Below are 21,289 nucleotides of genomic sequence, written 5' to 3' on the forward strand. Positions count from 1 at the left end.
ACACACGCACGCACACGCACACACGCACACACACACACACACACACACACACGCACACACGCACGCACGCACGCACACACACACACACACACACACACACGCACACACACGCACACAAGCATGCACAAACACACACATACACACAAGCATGCACAAACACAGACACACACACACAAGTAAGCACACAATCATGCACAAACACACACATACACACAAGCATGCACAAACACACACATACACACAAGCATGCACAAACACAGACACACACACACAAGTAAGCACACAATCATGCACAAACACACACATACACACAAGCATGCACAAACACACACATACACACAAGCATGCACAAACACACGCATACACACACAAGCATGCACAGACACACACACACACGCACACACAAGCATGCACAAATACACACAAGCATGCACAGATGCACACACACACAAGCATGCAGAAACACACACAAGCATGCAGAAACACACACACGCAAGCATGCAGAGACACAGACACACACACACGCACGCACACACACACACACACACACACATACACACACACACACACACACACACACATACATATCAAGCTTTTGCATCTCACTCATACTTGTCATCTCCATGTTAAGGTGTTACTGCGAATCAAGGAGTCTGAAATCCAATACCTGAAACAAGAAATCCACTCCCTGAAAGATGAGCTGCAGGCTGCTCTAAGGGTACGGAATCTATTTACATGTCAAAGTGTGTCATTACAAATCAAAAGTTTGCCAGAAAAGTTACAAAATCTTTTTCATTTAGAAAGTGAGTTTAGTAGGAGGAAATTAAATTAAATTAAACATCAGTTTGCACGTACCATACTTAAACTGATGTGTCCTTCAGTTATTGGTGTAAAATTGTGGAATTCTCTCCATAGCGAGCTTAAAGGATGTAGTAATATTTGTCAATTCAAAAAGAATTATAAAAAATATATATTTAGTCGGTATGAAATTCAAATATAAATCTGAATAATGAGATATTTTCTTTTCTTCATTATTATTATTATTATTATTATTATTATTATTATTATTATTATTATTATTATTATTATTATTATTATTATTATTATTATTATTATTATTATTATTATTATTGATTTTTTTTGTTTAACTCAATCGGTGCTGTGTACCGTGTGGTAAGAAGGCCACCGCTTTAAAGTATAGGAATACATGGCGGTGTTTGCAGGGCTCAAACTATATTATATATCATAGCTATGCATATAATACTATTGCCCATTTGACATCGAGTATCTATTGTTCTATTTGTGAAAAAGAAATAATTTCTTCATCCATACATTCCCGTTTTATACCGTGGTGAATATGAGTATAGTTTTTCTATGCTTTGATTGTCACCAACGGAATACGTTACACACACACATTACACACATACGCTCAGATCGCAGCGAAGGGATTCTTGGATAAACGCAAGATTGATACCATATAGCCCATACCTTGACTAGGATGTACTCCAAAAAGAATATTCCAATTATCTGATCGCCATTCCAAGTATTGATGTCGATCGTGTTGCCAACATAATCCACCAAAGAACATGAACCGGGAGTGCTTGATTCTCCTCAATCCATGTGTTATAAACACTTGTCCTGCCCGACAAGGGAAACCCCGCCCGGACACTTTAGATCGACGCACAGCTCAAGACAGAGAGTTTCAAAGGATGTGCAATACCGGCGGCAGGCGGCGGTATTGGACGTTTGCGATCTCAGACTCATTCCCAATGATAACACAGGCTCCCTTGATGGATTATGAATGGGAATATCGAATAAAAGAAATAACGATAGAAAACCCGACTTTTCTCGGGTTTGGCGCTCAAGCATCGGCGAGTTAACCCGACTTTATTCGTGAGTGGCGTCCAATGAGTTCATCTGTGGATTGTTTGTTTCTTTGTATATGGTATGAATTATTATTTTGTGTAAATTAGATTGCACGCCGACCATCAAGTAATACTTGTTTAGTTTAGGAATAGGGGGCAGGTAACCATACGTTTCTTCTTCCTGCTCCCTTTGCCCATGGTAGAACTGTATTTATGATTTTGTATGACAACTGTATGTTTGTATTACTTCAATGTGGCAAATAAAACTCTGAATCGGAATCTGTCATTACAAATAAATTGCCGAAGGCCCGTCTCCATAACTCCTCTTCATCCGAGGTGACTTAACCCTTTCATTGACTCCCCACTTGGCCAGGATAAGAAATACGCCACGGACAGGTACAAGGACATCTACACGGAGCTCAGCATCACCAAGGCCAAGGCCGACTGTGACATCGGCAAGCTGCAGGAGAAGCTGCTCAGCGCCACGGAGGCTCTGGGCGAGAAGAGCGCCGACGCAGCCGTCACCCCTGGATATGGTGAGTCCCCACGCTGCCCCCTGGTGGCTGGAAGAATACTGTGGGGGAGGGGGAGTCACCATGCTGCCCCCTGGTGGCTGGTATAATACTGTGGGGGAGGGGGAGTCACCATGCTGCCCCCTGGTGGCTGGTATAATACTGTGGGGGAGGGGGAGTCACCATGCTGCCCCCTGGTGGCTGGTATAATACTGTGGGGGAGGGGGAGTCACCATGCTGCCCCCTGGTAGCTGGTATAATACTGTGGGGGAGTCACCACGCTGCCCCCTGGTGGCTGGTAGAATACTGTGGGGGAGTCCCCATGCTGCCCCCTGGTGGCTGGTAGAATACTGTGGGGGAGTCACCACGCTGCCCTCTGGTGGCTAGTAGAATACTGTGGGGGAGTCACCACGCTGCCCTCTGGTGGCTAGTAGAATACTGTGGGGGAGGGGGAGTCCCCACGCTGCCCCCTGGTGGCTGGTAGAATACTGTGGGGGAGGGGGAGTCCCCACGCTAGAATACTGTGGGGGAGTCACCACGCTGCCCTCTGGTGGCTGGTAGAATACTGTGGGGGAGGGGGAGTCACCACGCTGCCCCCTGGTGGCTGGTATAATACTGTGGGGGAGTCACCACGCTGCCCCCTGGTGGCTGCTAGAATACTGTGGGAGAGTCACCACGCTGCCCTCTGGTGGCTGGTAGAATACTGTGGGGGAGGGGGAGTCCTCACGCCGCCCCCTGGTGGCTGGTAGAATACTGTGGGGGAGGGGGAGTCCCCACGCTAGAATACTGTGGGGGAGTCACCACGCTGCCCTCTGGTGGCTGGTAGAATACTGTGGGGGAGGGGGAGTCCCCACGCTGCCCCCTGGTGGCTGGTAGAATACTGTGGGGGAGGGGGAGTGCCCACGCTAGAATACTGTGGGGGAGTCACCACGCTGCCCTCTGGTGGCTGGTAGAATACTGTGGGGGAGGGGGAGTCACCACGCTGCCCCCTGGTGGCTGGTATAATACTGTGGGGGAGTCACCATGCTGCCCCCTGGTGGCTGCTAGAATACTGTGGGAGAGTCACCACGCTGCCCTCTGGTGGCTGGTAGAATACTGTGGGGGAGGGGGAGTCCTCACGCCGCCCCCTGGTGGCTGGTAGAATACTGTGGGGGAGGGGGAGTCCCCACGCTGCCCCCTGGTGGCTGGTAGAATACTGTGGGGGAGGGACCACGCTGCCCCCTGGTGGCTGCATTTCAAAGTTAGCTCTGACATGGTGTCTGGCCTCATCAGCTATGAAACAACTAGGCTGCTTTGACAACGTTTGTGCCGTTGATATTTTATGAAAAATTTAATTGTATCGATCAATAGGAAAATGATTGTGGATTCTTCACAATAGAGCGTGACCAGCAGGGGAGGCTAATTGTCACATTCCTTCTATATTCAATTTACATTGTTACATAGTAAAGTTTTTCTGTTTTTAGGGCTTTGAGAAGCTAAACAAATTCAATAACCTTTTTTTATTATGGTTGAGTACAGTGGTCTTACTGTACTTGTTTATTATGGTAGAGTGGTCGTACTTGTTTATTATGCTAGAGTGGTGTTACTGTACTTGTTTATTATGGTAGAGTAGAGTGGTCTTACCTTACTTGTTTATTATGGTATAGTGGTCTTACCGTACTTGTTTATTATGGTATAGTGGTCTTACCTTACTTGTTTATTATGGTAGAGTGGTCTTACCGTACTTGTTTATTATGGTATAGTGGTCTTACCGTACTTGTTTATTATGGTAGAGTGGTCTTACCGTACTTGTTTATTATGGTATAGTGGTCTTACCGTACTTGTTTATTATGGTAGAGTGGTCTTACCGTACTTGTTTATTATGGTATAGTGGTCTTACCTTACTTGTTTATTATGGTAGAGTGGTCTTACCGTACTTGTTTATTATGGTAGAGTGCTCTTACCGTACTTGTTTACTTTGGGATCCTAGTGAACGAAAAGTGCAATACAAATACAATTTATTATTATTATTAGAGTGGTCTTACCGTACCTCTGCCCTGGTGATCCTGGTTGCTGCTTTAATGTGTTGCCATTTCATCGATGCTTTCATTTTCAAATTCTTCAGATATCATGAAATCAAAAAGTAATCCAGACTTTTTGAAAAAGGAGAGATCGATGCTCACCAAGCAGATCAGAGGCCTCCGGTCTAAGGTGAGAGACACAAACTGGCTTCTTGCAGTTGAGATTTCTTGCATTTTAATCTCCAGTCAAATCCCCCCCCAGGTGGTTTTCATGCAATCACAGTTTTAAAATGTGTCTATTTGCTGGTAAGTCAACTGGTTTCTTTGGTGCTTTTGTAAGTATGTCTTTCTCTGTCCACCAGTCTGTCACTGAACAGGTCTCATGGGACAGCTGACACCCCCATTGTGGGGTGCTCCCCTCCCCCAAGATATACTGTAGGTATAGCATGACCGAGAACAAGCATGCCCACTCCACCTTGCATCCCCACTCCACCTTGCATCCCCACTCCACCTTGCATCCCCACTCCACCTTGCATCCCCACTCCACCTTGCATCCCCACTCCACCTTGCATCCCCACTGCACCTTGCATCCCCACTCCACCTTGCATCCCCACTCCACCTTGCATCCCCACTCCACCTTGCATCCCCACTCCACCTTGCATCCCCACTGCACCTTGCATCCCCACTCCACCTTGCATCCCCACTCCACCTTGCATCCCCACTCCACCTTGCATGACCTCCCCATCACCCCCCGCGTCCCCGTCCCCCATGTCCCCTCTGTCCCAACCGAATGTCCCGCGAATGTTCAAATGTCTCGACTTCATCTCTCTCGTCATGGGAATTGCAGATATTAGAAGAGAAAGTTGCAACAAGGACATCCATTTACATGCACTTTTACCCAGAGTTCTTTACAGTTCAGTACCAGGAGTGCATACTTTTTTAATGTTGGTCACGGTCTGAAGTTATACAGGACTGCAACATGTAGCATGTAGCATGTAGCTCACAGAGATCTACACGAAACACATCTGACTGCATCATGTAGCTCAGAGAGATCCACAACAAAACACATCTGACTGCATCATGTAGCTCAGAGAGATCCACAACAAAACACATCTGACTGCAACATGTAGCTCAGAGAGATCCACAACAAAACACATCTGACTGCGTCATGTAGCTCAGAGAGATCCACAACAAAACACATCTGACTGTGTCATGTAGCTCAGAGAGATCCACAACAAAACACATCTGACTGCAACATGTAGCTCAGAGAGATCCACAACAAAACACATCTGACTGCATCATGTAGCTCAGAGAGATCCACAACAAAACACATCTGACTGCAACATGTAGCTCAGAGAGATCCACAACAAAACACATCTGACTGCGTCATGTAGCTCAGAGAGATCCACAACAAAACACATCTGACTGCAACATGTAGCTCAGAGAGATCCACAACAAAACACATCTGACTGCAACATGTAGCTCAGAGAGATCCACAACAAAACACATCTGACTGCGTCATGTAGCTCAGAGAGATCCACAACAAAACACATCTGACTGCGTCATGTAGCTCAGAGAGATCCACAACAAAACACATCTGACTGCGTCATGTAGCTCAGAGAGATCCACAACAAAACACATCTGACTGCATCATGTAGCTCAGAGAGATCCACAACAAAACACATCTGACTGCATCATGTAGCTCAGAGAGATCCACAACAAAACACATCTGACTGTGTCATGTAGCTCAGAGAGATCCACAACAAAACACATCTGACTACAACATGTAGCTCAGAGAGATCCACAACAAAACACATCTGACTGCGTCATGTAGCTCAGAGAGATCCACAACAAAACACATCTGACTACAACATGTAGCTCAATTTCCACAATGACAAACGAGACGTCCTGTTTATGTCCACCCTCAGAAAATCCAACGTAACTAAGATGTCACTGTTCTGGTCTGTTGTTCTGTACTGTTGGGTCTGCAACAGAACCGGTCTTCTGCAGCAAGAGGCCAAGAGCGTTGGGGAACTTGCTCAGAGTTTGCATGTGGTGCAGAAATTATTATAGTTTTTTTTTTTTCTTTCTTTTTTTCACCTATGTATCAACAAGTTAACTTTGTGGTGCTCTGTTGAAACAAAGTAACCTTGTTTATAAATGGGTACGGTTGTTTGTTTGCAGTCTGTCTGTGTATTTAAAGGAACACGCCAACATTATGGGAAATGCGCTTACTGTCTTCTCCAGAGTCAAACAAGAAGATGGATTCCAATTCCCTCTCTGTGCGTTTGGTAAAAAGGGGGTCATCCCTATGTTCCCCGGGTCCTATATTCCCCGGGTTCTATGTTCCCCGCTTTTTAGAGAGAAAAAAAAGGGTCCTATGTTCCCCGCTCCCGAAAAAAGGGTCCTATGTTCCCCGGCGGGGTCCCGCTCCCGAAAAAAAAGGGTCCTATGTTCCCGCGCTCCCCGAAAAATAAAAAAGACCCAAGGAAGCAGCTCGCCACCAAGGCTGCCCGTAAGAGCGCACCGGCTACCGGCTGCGTGAAAAAGCCACATCGTTACAGGCCCGGTACCGTGGCGCTGAGAGAGGGAAAAAAGCCCCAAGGAAGCGCTTCCAAAGCTCTGCTGTCATGGCTCTTCAGGAGGCCAGTGAGGCTTATCTGGTCGGCCTGTTTGAGGACACCAACCTGTGCGCGATCCACGCCAAGAGGGTGACCATCATGCCCAAAGACATGCAGCTGGCCCGCCGCATCTGTGGAGAACGCGCTTAATTTGGCTTTGTTTTTCTACATTCATAACCCAAAGGCTCTTTTAAGAGCCACCACTGTAATCATGAAAAATACATTCCATTAACTCATTAATTCAACATGCTTTTTTTCCCCACCTACCCAACCTCCTCTAAATGTACAGTTTCTTCCCCCTCAAATGTATATACTCTCTTTTTAGAAACTGTATATATATATAGGCTTATATATTATTCTGTATTTATATACTGTATAATATATAAGCTACATTATTCTGTATTTTTCTCAAACGAAATCAAAGAAATACAGTAGAGATATCTGTCTATTTATATACTGTATAATATATAGGCTACATTATTCTGTATTTTTCTCAAACGAAATCAAAGAAATACAGTAGATATCTGTCAATAATCAATCCAAAATAAGCTTTTATTGCATACACAATTAGACATACACATACATACACACACACACACACACACACACACACACACACACACACACACACACGCACACAAGACTGTGCACAAACCATGCAAGAGAACTCAGTCCAATACTTTAACCTCCAATTGCACTACTCTCATCTCATAAACCAAAACCGAATCAGTGCCAAACTGTCACAAAAACGATTAAATTAGCATAAAGCTGCCATTTAGTGACAGGTACTTTAACCTCCAATTGCACTACTCTCATCTCATAAACCAAAACTGAATCAGTGCCAAACTGTCACAAAAAGAAGTTAAAGAAAGTATATCCCTAGCCCATAAAGACGCTACGGCTGACGGCCCTCCAGTATGAAGCCAGATGTCTGAGGCCCTGATTGTACTGTGCTTTCGGGCCTCCAACTCCCTCCACTTCCGTCTCCTTGTTGGGGGAGCATCGCCGCTGTCTGCCATCCCCAGCTTCTCCTCTGTAAGTGTTTGTTGATCCTTCACATGGCGAAGGAACATCCAAAGTGAAGGATGGCACACTTGGACAGCATCATTCAGAGTACGATGATAAGCTAGAACAAAAACACAGAATTGTATAACTTATTCGCCTATTAAATGTTATTAGTTTGGCATGAACATGTTGACATTGGCCCACTAGTCCAGTTTTAAAATAGTGCACCAAGAGTTAATCAAAGTAATCGATTAATGAAAACAATTTGACTTTCATTAATAAATAATAACTATAAATAATAAACTCTCTCTCTATATATAATATATACATTTTTGTTCAGATCTGTCATTGTTATAGCTATATCTATAAATTGTGCTGTTTTGGGAAAAAAAGTATGCTTATAGCATTATTCATTCAGAGGATCAATAGTTTCAGTCCTAATAAAGGAACACTTACATTCAACATGGTTATTGGTCCTTTGCTCCATGTTTCTTTCAAACACATTCCACATTGCTGGTGGGAAGGCCGCTCCAGGATGGACATATGTGTTACGGACATGTGTGAGGAAGTCCTGCAACTCAGGGTGGTTCCTCAGGGCGCGCCTGGTGTTCCTGTGGTTGACCAGAAGATCAAAATGGATCTGGACCAGAGGCAGAGGCAGGTGTCCTAAGGCCATCACCTTGCGGGTGACTGCTGCTGGACCGGCCAATCCAAGTCCCTGCACCCTCTTCCACAAGGCTTGGTTGAAATGGACGTAGCATCCTCTGATTCTGGCCTGTGGCAACTCCGTTTCAAGAGCAGTTTTCAGTGCATGCTCAAAGTCACAGATGACTGAGTTTACGGGGATGCCAACGGTGGTGGGTGATTCTCCTTGTTGCAGTTTTGACAGCCTGGAACACTTGGCGGTAGTGTCCAGTTGTGCGGTGCTCCATGGGGACATGTAGGGGGACAATGAAGCCATGAATGTCCCCCAGTATAGTGAAGACTTGGTTGTAGGGGTGTGGGCACGACTCGAATGTAGCATCCATGTACAATGTCCTGCAGTGTTGCAGCTGTCTCAGGTTGTCCTCTGTGGCAAACACTGCAATGCCCCATTCACTGTCTTGGTGCAACAGGAAGTGGTCTCTGCCCCATGTCTCAGCCCATGGACCTTCGATCCTTACATCACCAATGGTAGCTGGGATGGGAGGCATTACAGCAGCTCTGGCTCTGGCCATAACAGACCTAACTGATCGAAAGCTTTGAGGTGGTTCTCTTGTCACCTCCACCCTGGATCTGACGGCGCCGTTGTAGACCGACTCGCTCAGCGTTGAAAATTCGTTTGATGGGTCCGTCTTTGAACCTCCCGAACTTGGATGTTGGGATGTACATCAAAGATGTTGGTCACCAGTACTGCCCGCCAGTTTTCTCTCCAACACCGCCACCGAATTGATAGTTGGTTGGTGCGGTGTTTGTGGTACCTAAAACTATCTAGAACAAATATTTTTCCTCCTCTGTCTCCAGTCATTATTTTAGCCATTGTCACTGCTTGGTAAAAACAAGGCCAATGACAATATCCCGTCTAAAGCTGTTTCCTACGTATGGCCTGCTGTCTCCTGTTTTAAACACAAGGTGGCACCAGAGTGCTTCAGATGGTGTGTGTGTGTGTGTGTGTGTGTGTGTGTGTGTGTGTGTGCGCACGCGCGCGTACACATAGGATAACGTTCACTGTTCACGTTTTCATTCCAATTGATTCATTTCTATTGCAGTAAAATGGGATTTCATATACGAAAAGGGTGAATAATAAAACATCAGGTCAACAGTAAATATATATATTTTATACAAATAAAACACCAGAATTGTGCTACCTGCACTTGTGCACGCATGCGCATGACCCACAATCGTTTTCAAAGTTTTTTCACCCAACAGCTGATGAAAGTCTTGTTGATGGTGAGCAATATCTTAAACATTTCAATGTCCCGCATTTCAATAAACAATTTTAATATATTAATCATTATTGCTTTTGTCATTAATCCCCAACCATGCACTGCAAGTAATGTACGTTACATAGCCTAGTCTAACCAGCGCGAGTGCCATTCTATTTAATCGCATTGATAGGCCTACGTGCGAATCTGTTGCACCGTGCACCCTCACACAACTCTGTCGCTTTTTCGGGAGTAGCGGGGAACATGGGACCCTTTTTTTAGCGGGAGCGGGGAACATAGAACCCGGGGAACATAGAACCCTTTTTATCGCAAGCGGGGAACATAGAACCTGGGGAACATAGAACCCGGGGAATATAGACATGCTCCCGTAAAAAGCTATCCGGCTGCAAGCTAGCCTAGCTAGGCACAACTTAATGGAAGCGGATATGGACCAGCTAGCCTAGCTGTTGACCAGAAACACCTCTCCTAGAGTTTTAAGCTAGGCGAGCTGCTAGGCTAGCTTCTTGTCTGACTCTGGAGAAGACGGTAAGCACATTTCCCATAATGTTGGTGTGTTCCTTTAATGGTGGTTTATGTCACTACAACACAAACGCACGTATAGTGGTAGTTCTTCACTCTGTGATGCAGTAATTTTGTCTGGTGTGGTTAACTTGTTTTAGCATAGCCTCTTTTCCTAAAAACTCTTGTCTTGATCTAGTTCTCAATATCTTAACGTTTTCCTTAACACAGCCCAATGGATGTTATCCTCAAACATAAATGCTTTCTTTATGAATATATCCATTTTATTGTGTATGAATATAAGGGTATCAAACTTTGTCAATTTATCCTCTCTCTCTTTAAAATAATACTATACAATTATTACTATATAATATAGTAATGGCTGGTTAAAGGTGCAATGTGTAATATTTAATCATTCGGAATGAGGACCACGCACACTCAATGATATACAAATATTTAGCTTTCACAATCCTGTTGTACCCAAGAGATTTGTTGAAATAATAATCATGTTCGTGGATAGATCACTAGATTCATCAACCTAAAACACACGTCTTGTAAACCGGTGCCCGTGAACTGATTCCCGGAGTCTCCTGGCAATCCTGCAGGGCTGGCAACCCTAAGTGAAGCTTTCTGTGGCATCGCACCTTGTGCGTTTGAAATGTTTTAACGTTTTATCCTGAATATTGATCTGAATAACCAATGGTGGAAATTAATTTAAATTACCTATTTGAATAATATATTGCTGTCAACGCATGTGCAGTTACATACAAACCAGATCAGAACTGTAGGAGTTATGCCTGAGGCAGACACACACACACACACACGCACACACACACACACACACACACACACACACACACACACACACACACACACACACACACAGACAATATCCCCTTAGTAGCGCTCAGTGTTTAGCGTTGTGATAATTAGTGCAGGTGTGATAATTAGCGCAGGTGGGATAATTAGCGCAGGTGGGATAATTAGCGCTGGTGTGATAATTAGCAGTGCTCTGTGGGCACGCAGGTGTGGTAGTTAGCAGCTCTCTGTGCACTGGTGTAATTGGCTGTCCACACTTGCAAGTGTACTAACAAATAAGGAAGCAGCAATGCAGCTGACATCACTGGCTTTCAGAGGTCACAATCACAATGGGCTCAACTGTACTGCTAGAAGAAGCACCATTTTATGCTAGCTTATTTGCAAAAGGAGGAATATGTCACTTAATAAGCACATCATTTAATGATAGCTCTCTTTTTTGTGGGGGGTTTATTCCACATTATTTGTGTGCGGCTGAGTATACGTGGTTATCATTCCGAATGATTAAATATTATACATCGCACCTTTAATTTATTCACTCATTCAGCGCCGGCCATTATCCTTATCCCGTTCTAGCTAGGCCACGCTTTAAAGATAGGGGTGCGTCACCTTGTCTGTAGAGCTAGATCTATATTCTATAGTATAGCTATGGAGACAATACTATAGTCATTTGACAGTCAGTATCTTCCGTCGAACATGCAAAAAAGAATACATTTTTTCATGTGTACGTTTGCGCGTTATCCCGTGGTGAATATTGTATCATTTCAGAGTGATCCGGGCTAATTCCTGAAAAGCTGAGTTATAGGGCGCTACGTGAATTCTGCTAAAAGCATTGGCGTTTCATCCCTGGACACGCTACTATTTCCATCTAGTGTCCTGGACATGTTTCAATGTGAACAATTGAACCTCTAGGCTTCCCTGGACTAAAGATCTCCGCCGGTGGGGTTTAAATGTAAAACAAGGTCTGGAACAGGATTTACTGCACTCTTGATACTGCCAACTAGCAGGATCTGGCCGGTACTGCACCCTGGGGGTCCCAGTATGCCTTTTTTTCCCCCTCCTTTTTCCTCCGATTTTCTCCCATCCCAATGTTAGTCGTTATGCCAATTCCCAATCCCCTTCCTGGTCGCTGCGCACTTACCCCCCCACAGTCGGTCTGGGAGAGTGGAGGCTACCACGTGCTTCCTCCGACACACATCCAGCCAATGAACCGCTTCTTTTCACCTGGCAGCGCGGATTCTCACTGAGAGGGCGTAGCGTGTGGAAAGGATCACACTATCCCACTTAGATCCTATCCGCGCTTAGCAGGCGCCCCGACCAGGGGCGGATCTAGGATCGTAGGAGATCCGGGGCTTAGCCCAGAGGCCCCCCCCCTTTTTTTTTTTTTTTTTTTTTTTTTTTTATTTCGACAGGTGGTTTGGAGGGGGTCAGGCAGGACCCCCTCCACGACAATTTTTTTTTGAATTTAATGAACCTGTATGTGCAATTTCCTGCAATATAGAGCCTTCAATCTTGACCAATAAAGCTGCTCTTTTCACTATAAAACTCAGTTAACCATAACGTAGTTATGGTTAGATTTATATATTGGGGGGGGATATATCATATTTTTCATATAATCAAAAAGTGGTGGAGCAAGAATAGATCATACCTTTGCTCCCAATAGTGGGAGAGCAGAGATGCTCCGAATGCTCTTATGGCCAGGCGTCTATGATTCACTGATACAAAGTAAAATAGTGCAGTGCAATAAAATAGTTAGTAAAATAGAATAAAATAATGCAATAGTGCATTGCAATAAAATAGTTATCGTATTTTTTCGGGAGGCCGGTAAGGAGTGCATTACAGTAGTCGAGTCGGCTTGAGATAAAGGCATGGATCTGGTTTTCAGCGTCCTTTTGATTTATAAATGGCCGTACTTTAGCTATGTTTCTAAGGTGGAAGAATTAAGTTGTCAACTTGTTGATTGTGATTTAAAGCTTAGGTCTGAGTCTACCATAACACCAAGACTTAACTCACTCAAATACAGTTAGCTGCTGGATAGACCACAGATGGAAATTAGCCTCTGCTAAATCTGGTGCAAACATAATATATAATATAGGTAACGCACCTAACGCATGTTTTTTTTTTTACAATTCATCATTGTTACATGAATATATTATATATTCATGTAACAATGATGAATTGTAAAAAAACAAAAAAAACATGCGTTAGGTGCGTTACCTTTAGCGTAACCACCACCTTAAAGCGGACAAAAGATACTAGAGAACACTTAAATTAACACCCTTTAATGAAGCAAACTAATAACTTAACTCACTCAAATACAAAACTTAAATAACTTAACAAATACAAAAGTCAGCATCTGGTTGAAGTCACTTCAGATGATCCAGGGAACATGCCTCGCATCCACTGAAAAGAAAATATAAAACAAAAGTGGTATTAGGATTGAAGTAAAACAATCAAATAAAATGCATCTTATTCTCTTATAGTACATGTGATGTGCTGTACGTGTGTAAAAAACAAACAAACATGAAATGCATCTTATTCTCTTACATGTGGTGCTGTCTTTACTGCTCTTGTCTTCACTCCCTTCTTCTCACTCAGTTTTCATCTCTTGTGTCACTCTCTTCCTCTGCTTTTCTGCACAAGTTTTATGACTAATTTCCAATTCTCTCCATTATTTTCCTCACTTTGTTCTCTCTTCCTCACTTCTTATACAGACATTCTCTTCTGTCCACCAATGCTCCTCCTGGCTTCTCATACATTGTTCTTCTCTCTCCTTCTCATAACTTCTTATGATGTCTTGTTTTCACGTATTTTTCTTGATGCTCATACATTTTCTTCACATTCTCCTTTAATCCCCTTCAGGGCTGTCCCTAACAATTCTTTTTATAATCAATTAATCAGGACAGCTCTATTCCCATTTATTTGTATCCCTCTCCCACTGGAAATTGACAAACTTAAAATTTCAGAAATGTAATGAATGAATTCAAATAACTATATACATGTAAAACAATTAAACATCAACATTATATCCATTCCACTCCTGTTCTCCTTTCTTCTTCACAATCCACTCCTTCCCTGTCCTGTCCTATGTGCACCCTTTGTTCCTAGTTTTTTTCCTCATTGCACTCCTTTCCAACTGCTATCCCCCCACCCCTCTCTCCCACCCCCATCTTTTTTTTCTACTTCTTTTGTTGTGGTGGCAAAGTAAGGCACTGCCGGCGTGGCTTTAATTGAGCAAATCTGTCAATAATTTTGTCAGGGGTTATGGCATCCAGGTTGCCCTTCTCGATGGATATGATGGCCAGGTCATTGAGCCTGTCTTGGCCCATTGTGCTCCTCAACCATGTGTGCAGCCGGCGTAAGGCGCTGAAGGAGCGTTCACAGCTGCAGCTGCTTACCGGCATAGTCAGGGCCACTTGAAGGACAGCGTTCAGGGTGGGAAACATGTCTCTGTCAAGGATCTTGAACACAGTGGCTATGTCAGGGTCTCTCTCTCTCTCTGTGGTTGTGTCAGGGACTTTCTCCAGCCTTCTCTTCTCTTTCTCCAGCCATCTCTTGAAGAAGTTCTTTGCCACCAGGAGTTCTTCTGGCTTCAGGTTGATGCTATAGTGGGTAGCAAGGCTTTTGAGAGCATCTTCGGAGAGAAAGGCCGCTGTGGTTGGGTTGCAGGCTTGAATGCCTGACATAAGCTCATCTCCCACATCTGAAAAGCGATTGGTGAGCTCCTGTATCATCCTGTCCAGGCAGGGATAAAAGAGCTGGTCTCTGAAATCACCTGGGGTGGTCTGATTGGAGGTTGCTCCACAGGCTGACTCCACCACAAAATCCTCCAATCTTTTTTGTTTCTGCCGCCTGGGACCAACAGGGAGCTGGATGTGATGTTCCTCACATATGGTCATGGCACTCTTGAACACATCTTCAGCCCCAGGGTCTGTGCGGAGATCCGTCAAGGTTTCAACCACTGCAGTCTTGTACTGCACTGCTCTTCCCAAGTCCAAACTTTCCCCCTGCAGGTACTGGTGGAGCCCTTCGGTTATCCCCAGGAGTTTGGCAAACATCACCAGCATATAGATGGTCTTCGGCTTGCTGAGATTTGACAGGATCCCTTGGGCTGTGGCTGTTTTCATTGTCCCGAGACATGCTAGAATGGCAGGGAGGTTGTTTACAACAGCTTTTACAGACCTCACCTGGCTTGCCCATCTTGTTGTCGAGAGCTGTACAAGTGCAGATGGGTGTAATCCTAGTTGCTTCTGGATTTCAATGAACTTGTTATGGTTAACAAGTGACTTATTGAAAAAAGTGTACACATTTTCAAGCAGGTCGAAGAATGTGGCAGCTTCAGGTATGGCTTTGCATGTGTTGCACAGGACAAGGTTGAGCCTGTGTGCATAACAGTGTATATACACTGCTTCAGGGTGTCGCTCTCTGAAGCGGGCCTGGACACCCCCCACTGCTCCACTCATCACTGATGCTCCATCATACGTCTGTGCAACACACATGAGGCCCCCTAGGTTGTGGGACTGCAGCACTGCCTCTATTCCATCTGCAATGGACTTTGCATCAAATTTGTCTAGCTTGTGTAGCCCAAGAAAAGCCTCTCTTGGGGAACCTTCCACTGTGACGTAGCGAACACATACTGCCAGCTGCTCTGTCTGGTGATCTCTGGCTTCATCTGCCATCACAGAGTACATTTTGGAGGCTATAATTTCTTTTGTGACATTTTCTGTTATTTCTTGTGCAATGCTGGTCATCATTTCATTCTGGGACAAATGGGAGAGGTACGTGGCATTTTTAGGAGGTGTATATTTTTGGAGAAATGGGTCAAATAGTTTGACGAGTTTCAAGCATTCTAGGAAGTTGCCTGGATTCTGGCTAGCCTCCTGCTCATCATGCCCACGGAATGGGATGCCTTGCTTCCCTAAAAATGTGGTTACACCCACAATGCGCTGAAGGTATTGGCGCCTCTCTGATATTTCTTCTGCGCTTGCAGTATGTATCAGCTCTACCACATCTCCATGAGTTCCTGTGCTTTTAAAGCTATGCCAACATGTCATGCTTGACTTGTGGAAGTCAGTTTTCTCATGCTCACGGAAGGAATCCAAAGCCCTTTTCCAGTTGGAAAATCCAGGGGTACTGAGGAGAGCATCTTTATTGGTGCGAATATTCTGTCTTCCAAACTGCTGACATGGAAAGCAAAATGCAGAGTTCCTGGCTACTGAGTACTCCAGCCATTTAAATTGCTCGAACCAGCTCTTATTAAATGCTCTCTTCTGCAAACCGAAGTGGCTGAAGGGGTACTGGGGGAGGCACACCTGCTTAGGGCCATGTTCTTGTGTGCCTAAATCAGCAAACAATCCTGCTGCCCCTTGTTGCTCTTCCCTACATGTAGCTGCCTCATCTGTGTGAACATAAAAATGTATTTATATATCTCAAATTCACAACAAAGGTTATCTCATGACACTTTTCATATAGAGCTGGTCTAGAACCATACTCTCAAATATAAAAGAAAATGACACCTGTAGATTCACAAACCTGAAACATCTTTTGTTGGTGGACAGGCGGATGCAGCTGTATTGGTTAGCAGCAGCTGACCTGTATTACAAAATACAGTAAACACACACACACACACATTCACCATAATTTATATTTGTATAAAACGACATAATTGATGGGCTGAGGCTAGTCATGTTGTGTGATATATATATATCAGGGCAGACTGTGCTCACCATTTAGCCTATATCACCATTTAACTTACAGTAACTTAGTTAACATTACATCTTAGTTAGGAGAGATTTTGAGCCATGTTCCATACATACATACATACATACATACATACATACATACATACATACATACATACATACATACATACATACATACATACATACATACATACATACTTAGTGTGGTTACTTAGAATCAAATACAAGCTATCACTCTTTTTCAAACACCATCAGCCTGTTATTCACTTTACAATAGTTATTTACACATAAAAACAAGTATATATAATACAATATAATCCACAAATAAATGTGAAGGAGAATTTCCTAAACACCCTCTTGCATGTGGCATTCTCCAAGAAGCAAAATTATAGACACATTATATCAATATACCCCCCCCCCCCCCATAAATGTATGACATTGCCAGCTATGCCCATAATACATACAAGCAGCTCTACTCAAATGTCTGGCTTGTTTGGATTCTTACCATGTAAGGTAACATTACATTGTAATCTTTCGTTTTTATTGTAACATAATGTTATGGTTGGATAGCATAGCAAAGTTAAGCTACCATTAGCAGCAGCAATCAGCACTGCAGTCAACTTCCTTTCAGTTTCAAATATAAGATTCACAAACCTGAAACATCATCCGTTTCATCATTGGTGATGATGTTGTTATTGTTGTTGTCTGCAGCAGTTTGTGGCGCCTGCTTCTTTGATGCAAAAAACGTTCTAATATCCATCACGTTAGGACGGTAGGTTTTCCAAATCGAATTGAATAAACTCTTCTTCAGGGCAGGGCAGACTATGCAGGCTGCTTCCGGGAAGTTCCGGCCCCTGCTGCCTCTCTGTTGGACTTCGGTACTGCACGTTACTCACAAGTTCACCTCACGTAATTTTTTCTTTTATCATTTTAGATCCGGGGCTTTTCAGAATACATCCGGGGCTTGAGCCCAGGTAGCCACCCCCTAGCTCCGCGCCTGGCCCCGACCGAACTGTAGGAGTCGCTGTTTACAACGACCCGGACCCACCCCGCCAGCTTCTCCCACCCTCTAATACTGCCAATTGTATTAGTGTGAACGGCCAGCCAAGCTGGTGACAACCCCGGAGCTGTGAGCTGGATTCGAACAGGTGAATCCAGCGTCTCCGGGGTTGGTGACGAACGCAATCTCCGTTACGCCACCTGACCGCCCTCCCCAGTATGCCTTTTAAAGGTCTGTGACATTGAATAGAATATTAAAATAGAAAAAAAGCTAAAACTATCCAAAAACGTATATATACGTGGATGGCGCAGAAAGTGTTAAGAGAGAATCCTTGCCATTAGCCAGATATCAATTAAACTATTTTTCTTTTTCTCTTCCAGAGCCTAAAAGAGGGACTGACTGTGCAGGAACGCATGAAACTATTTGAGACAAAAGACTCCAAAAAGATTTGAACACTGGGAATCTGACATATTCTTCTTACTCTTCTTTGCTTGCCTTGGTTTATGGTCAATCACACCTGTAGAGGCCACGCCCACCATCAGGAGGGGGACTGGCACAGGCAATGGACCATGTGCAACAATGTCAACCTTAAATGTGGACTGATTGCAACTCCGTTCCAACGGACCTACTCAGACCCTGCCCTATTTTTATTGATCCTCCAATCGCAGCTGTTGCTTCCCTTGGACAAAAGAAACAAAGTTTGTCCAAGGGAAGCAACGGTTGTGATTGGAGGATCAAGGAAAGAGGGCGGGGTTTGAGATGGGTCAATTGGGAGATTATAGTTTTCGTTTTGTGATTCTTACTTTTTTTCTTTCTTTTTTTTTTATCTTCATTCTTGTTTACATTATTGAATCAATCCTGTGTTAAAGGTTTTGTTCAGTAATGACCTCAATATGGTGATGGTCTAAAGATTAAATATCACGCTTCAGCTGTTCCACCTTTGAGAGCTTAACAGCTGCATATTTATCTGTTTCCTGATCCGCCAAAATGCCAAAACAAATAGCAATACACAGTATGAATAATATATATTACCCAACATGAACTCATTATGTACCTGCTGTATTTTATTGTTTTTGGTTACAAAAGTAATGTCTATATCTAATGATTTTTTGTATGTTTTGTCTTGCACCGGCTGTGTTGTACAGAACTACTGGATAATTATGTGGAAGAGTATGGTTTGCCATTGATTGTTGGGGCATCTGCTGTGCTATAATTCCCTATGTTTTGATTGATATTGAAAAAAATGTGATGCTTATCTTGCTGACGTATGAGAGTTTTATAACATTATTTGAGTGTATGGTTGCGGGGGGGGGGGGGGGGGTGTTGCACTTATCACTTGACTACTTGAGGAAAGCTGATTTTTTTTTTTTTTTTCTTTTTGTTTGTTATCATTTGTTTCAATTTGGTGTGGTGACTTCAAGCCAACTATTATTTACCTTGCAACCAAACTTCATAAATTCTTCTTTGGAATATTAGGAAATATCCGCGCTAACTTGCTACTGATACTTAGGCGTTTAATGAGTTTCCTCTCACTTACAGCCTGGTTTTTTATTTGCTCATAGTTTTGGGTTTGGTGTAAGAATTCCATCTCCACACAGTCGACCGATGTTTAGGATGTTGCATGCCTGTATGGTACTTTGAATCACTGAAGGATCAGTCAGCCTCATTTTCCTACTTTATGCTTTAGTGTGGAAATCTTACATTTATAAGCTTTGCTTTGCAAAATCCTATTATTTTAGGTGTTGAGATGTAAATGTTTCACTGTAAATGTCTGTCCAGAAGCACTTGGCCTAATCCCTGACTTCTCACTGACATCTTTTGTCTTTTTGAAGTGGACCCTTTTCACGGACACGTCATTGCAGGGTAAACACAGACGCAGCTAATGACATTAATATTATATTTATATTAATATTAACATTAATAGTGGGTCCACTTGATTTACCTGCATCAGCGTTGGTGTCAATACTGATGACACCAACGGTAAATCACGTGGACAAATGATTAAATATTTCATTTAATTTAAAACCTTTATTTAAACTCGAAAGGCAACTGGTTTCCCTCACTTAGTCACGCCGAGTGTTCATACAGAGTTAAGCAAAAAAATAAAGGCATATAAAATCACAACAATTAGACGAGTAAGGATAACAATCGATTAAAACACGTACAACTTCATTAACACAAAGGTTGGAGATCAATGTTTTAAACTCTGCAACAGAGGGGAAAATCTCAAGGTTTAAGGACTGTTGGGAGTTCATTCCATGAGCTAGAGGGGCATCGTAGCAGCATGTGGATTCACCCTGATAAGATATCAACTGCAGCTGTGGTTTACCTGCTATGACGTTTGTGAAAAGGGACAATCGTCTCTGTGCCTCAGCTGAGTGAAGAAGACCCACATCCACGAACCCTGAACCCTGCGCAGCTACGGATTCACACTGTATAGTATTCAGATCACACCGTGTACATATATATATGCCACATGTTTGGTTTTAAACTTTGACCTTGCCTACTTAGCTCTATATTAATAAATATATATATATATATGAATATTTTTTATTTTCGTTTGAATGTATGATGTCAAATAAATGAAGTGTTTCTGAATCTCTGAATGGTTATTTTCTCACCATTGGCCCTGAAGGAATGTATGAATGCTGTATGGGCTGCTATTATACACCATCTTTGGTCCTCTAGTGTCAGGGTTTCTCAACTGCGGTGGGGGGTGTTCAGGGAGTGTTGGCGGGTGCAGAGTAGTTGAAAGGGGGGTTCAGAGTGTCGGGGTGCAGAGTAGTTGAAAGGGGGGTTCAGAGTGTCGGGGGGCAGAGTAGTTGAAAGGGGGGCGTTCAGAGTGTCTGGGTGCAGAGTAGTTAAAAGGGGGGGGGTGCAGCGTAGTTGAAAGGGGGCCGTTCAGAGTGTCGGGGTGCAGAGTAGTTAAAAGGGGGCGTTCAGAGTGTCTGGGTGCAGAGTAGTTAAAAGGGAGCGTTCAGAGTGTCTGGGTGCAGAGTAGTTAAAAGGGGGCGTTCAGAGTGTCTGGGTGCAGAGTAGTTAAAAGGGGGGGTTCAACTTCAGAGTAGTTGAAAGGGGGGTGCAGTATAAAGGGCGATGAGGTGTCCTTGGGGGGGCATTTGTGTGAAAAAGTTCCAATCGATTTGGAATTGGTTGCGCCGTGTTTAGGAGACTCAGGCGTATAAAAGTATATTCGATCATGTCTCTAGCACCCCCACAGCTGTAGCTGCTACAACCACTTACATCAAGGCTCTCATCCACATTCATTCATTTGCTCCCCCCGCTCTCCTCCATGAGCTCAATGTAACGCGGAAGTGCAGTGGTCTATAGGTAAAGTGGTGCAAG

General features: G+C 43.8%; 1 protein-coding gene and 1 long non-coding RNA gene across 6 annotated transcripts in view; one reads left to right on the forward strand and one right to left on the reverse strand.

Moving 5' to 3' along the window:
* LOC311235219 (myosin phosphatase Rho interacting protein) overlaps nt 1-20,542 on the forward strand; it is a 178,900-nt gene extending 158,358 nt beyond the window's left edge. For 3 of the 5 annotated variants that reach the window (XM_084322621.1, XM_084322624.1, XM_084322625.1), the window contains 4 exons: nt 632-718; nt 2,239-2,401; nt 4,482-4,567; nt 18,325-20,542. In XM_084322621.1, coding sequence (XP_084178747.1) covers nt 632-718; nt 2,239-2,401; nt 4,482-4,567; nt 18,325-18,396 — 408 coding nt within the window. In that variant the 3' untranslated portion in view covers nt 18,397-20,542. Of the gene's footprint in view, nt 1-631; nt 719-2,238; nt 2,402-4,481; nt 4,568-4,739; nt 4,817-18,324 lie in introns of all 5 variants that reach the window. The other 2 variants (XM_084322622.1, XM_084322623.1) reach the window with 2 other exon arrangements.
* Nucleotides 13,509-17,735, reverse strand: LOC311235221. Its single transcript, XR_014620147.1, has 3 exons — nt 17,599-17,735; nt 16,775-16,834; nt 13,509-13,645 (listed from the first exon to the last, which is right to left on the reverse strand). It is a non-coding gene; the product is annotated as an uncharacterized lncRNA (long non-coding RNA).
* Nucleotides 20,543-21,289: the final 747 nt, after the last annotated feature.

This window comes from Notolepis coatsorum, assembly GCF_963971535.1.
Source record: "Notolepis coatsorum genome assembly, chromosome: 10".
Lineage (NCBI taxonomy): Eukaryota > Metazoa > Chordata > Actinopteri > Aulopiformes > Paralepididae > Notolepis > Notolepis coatsorum.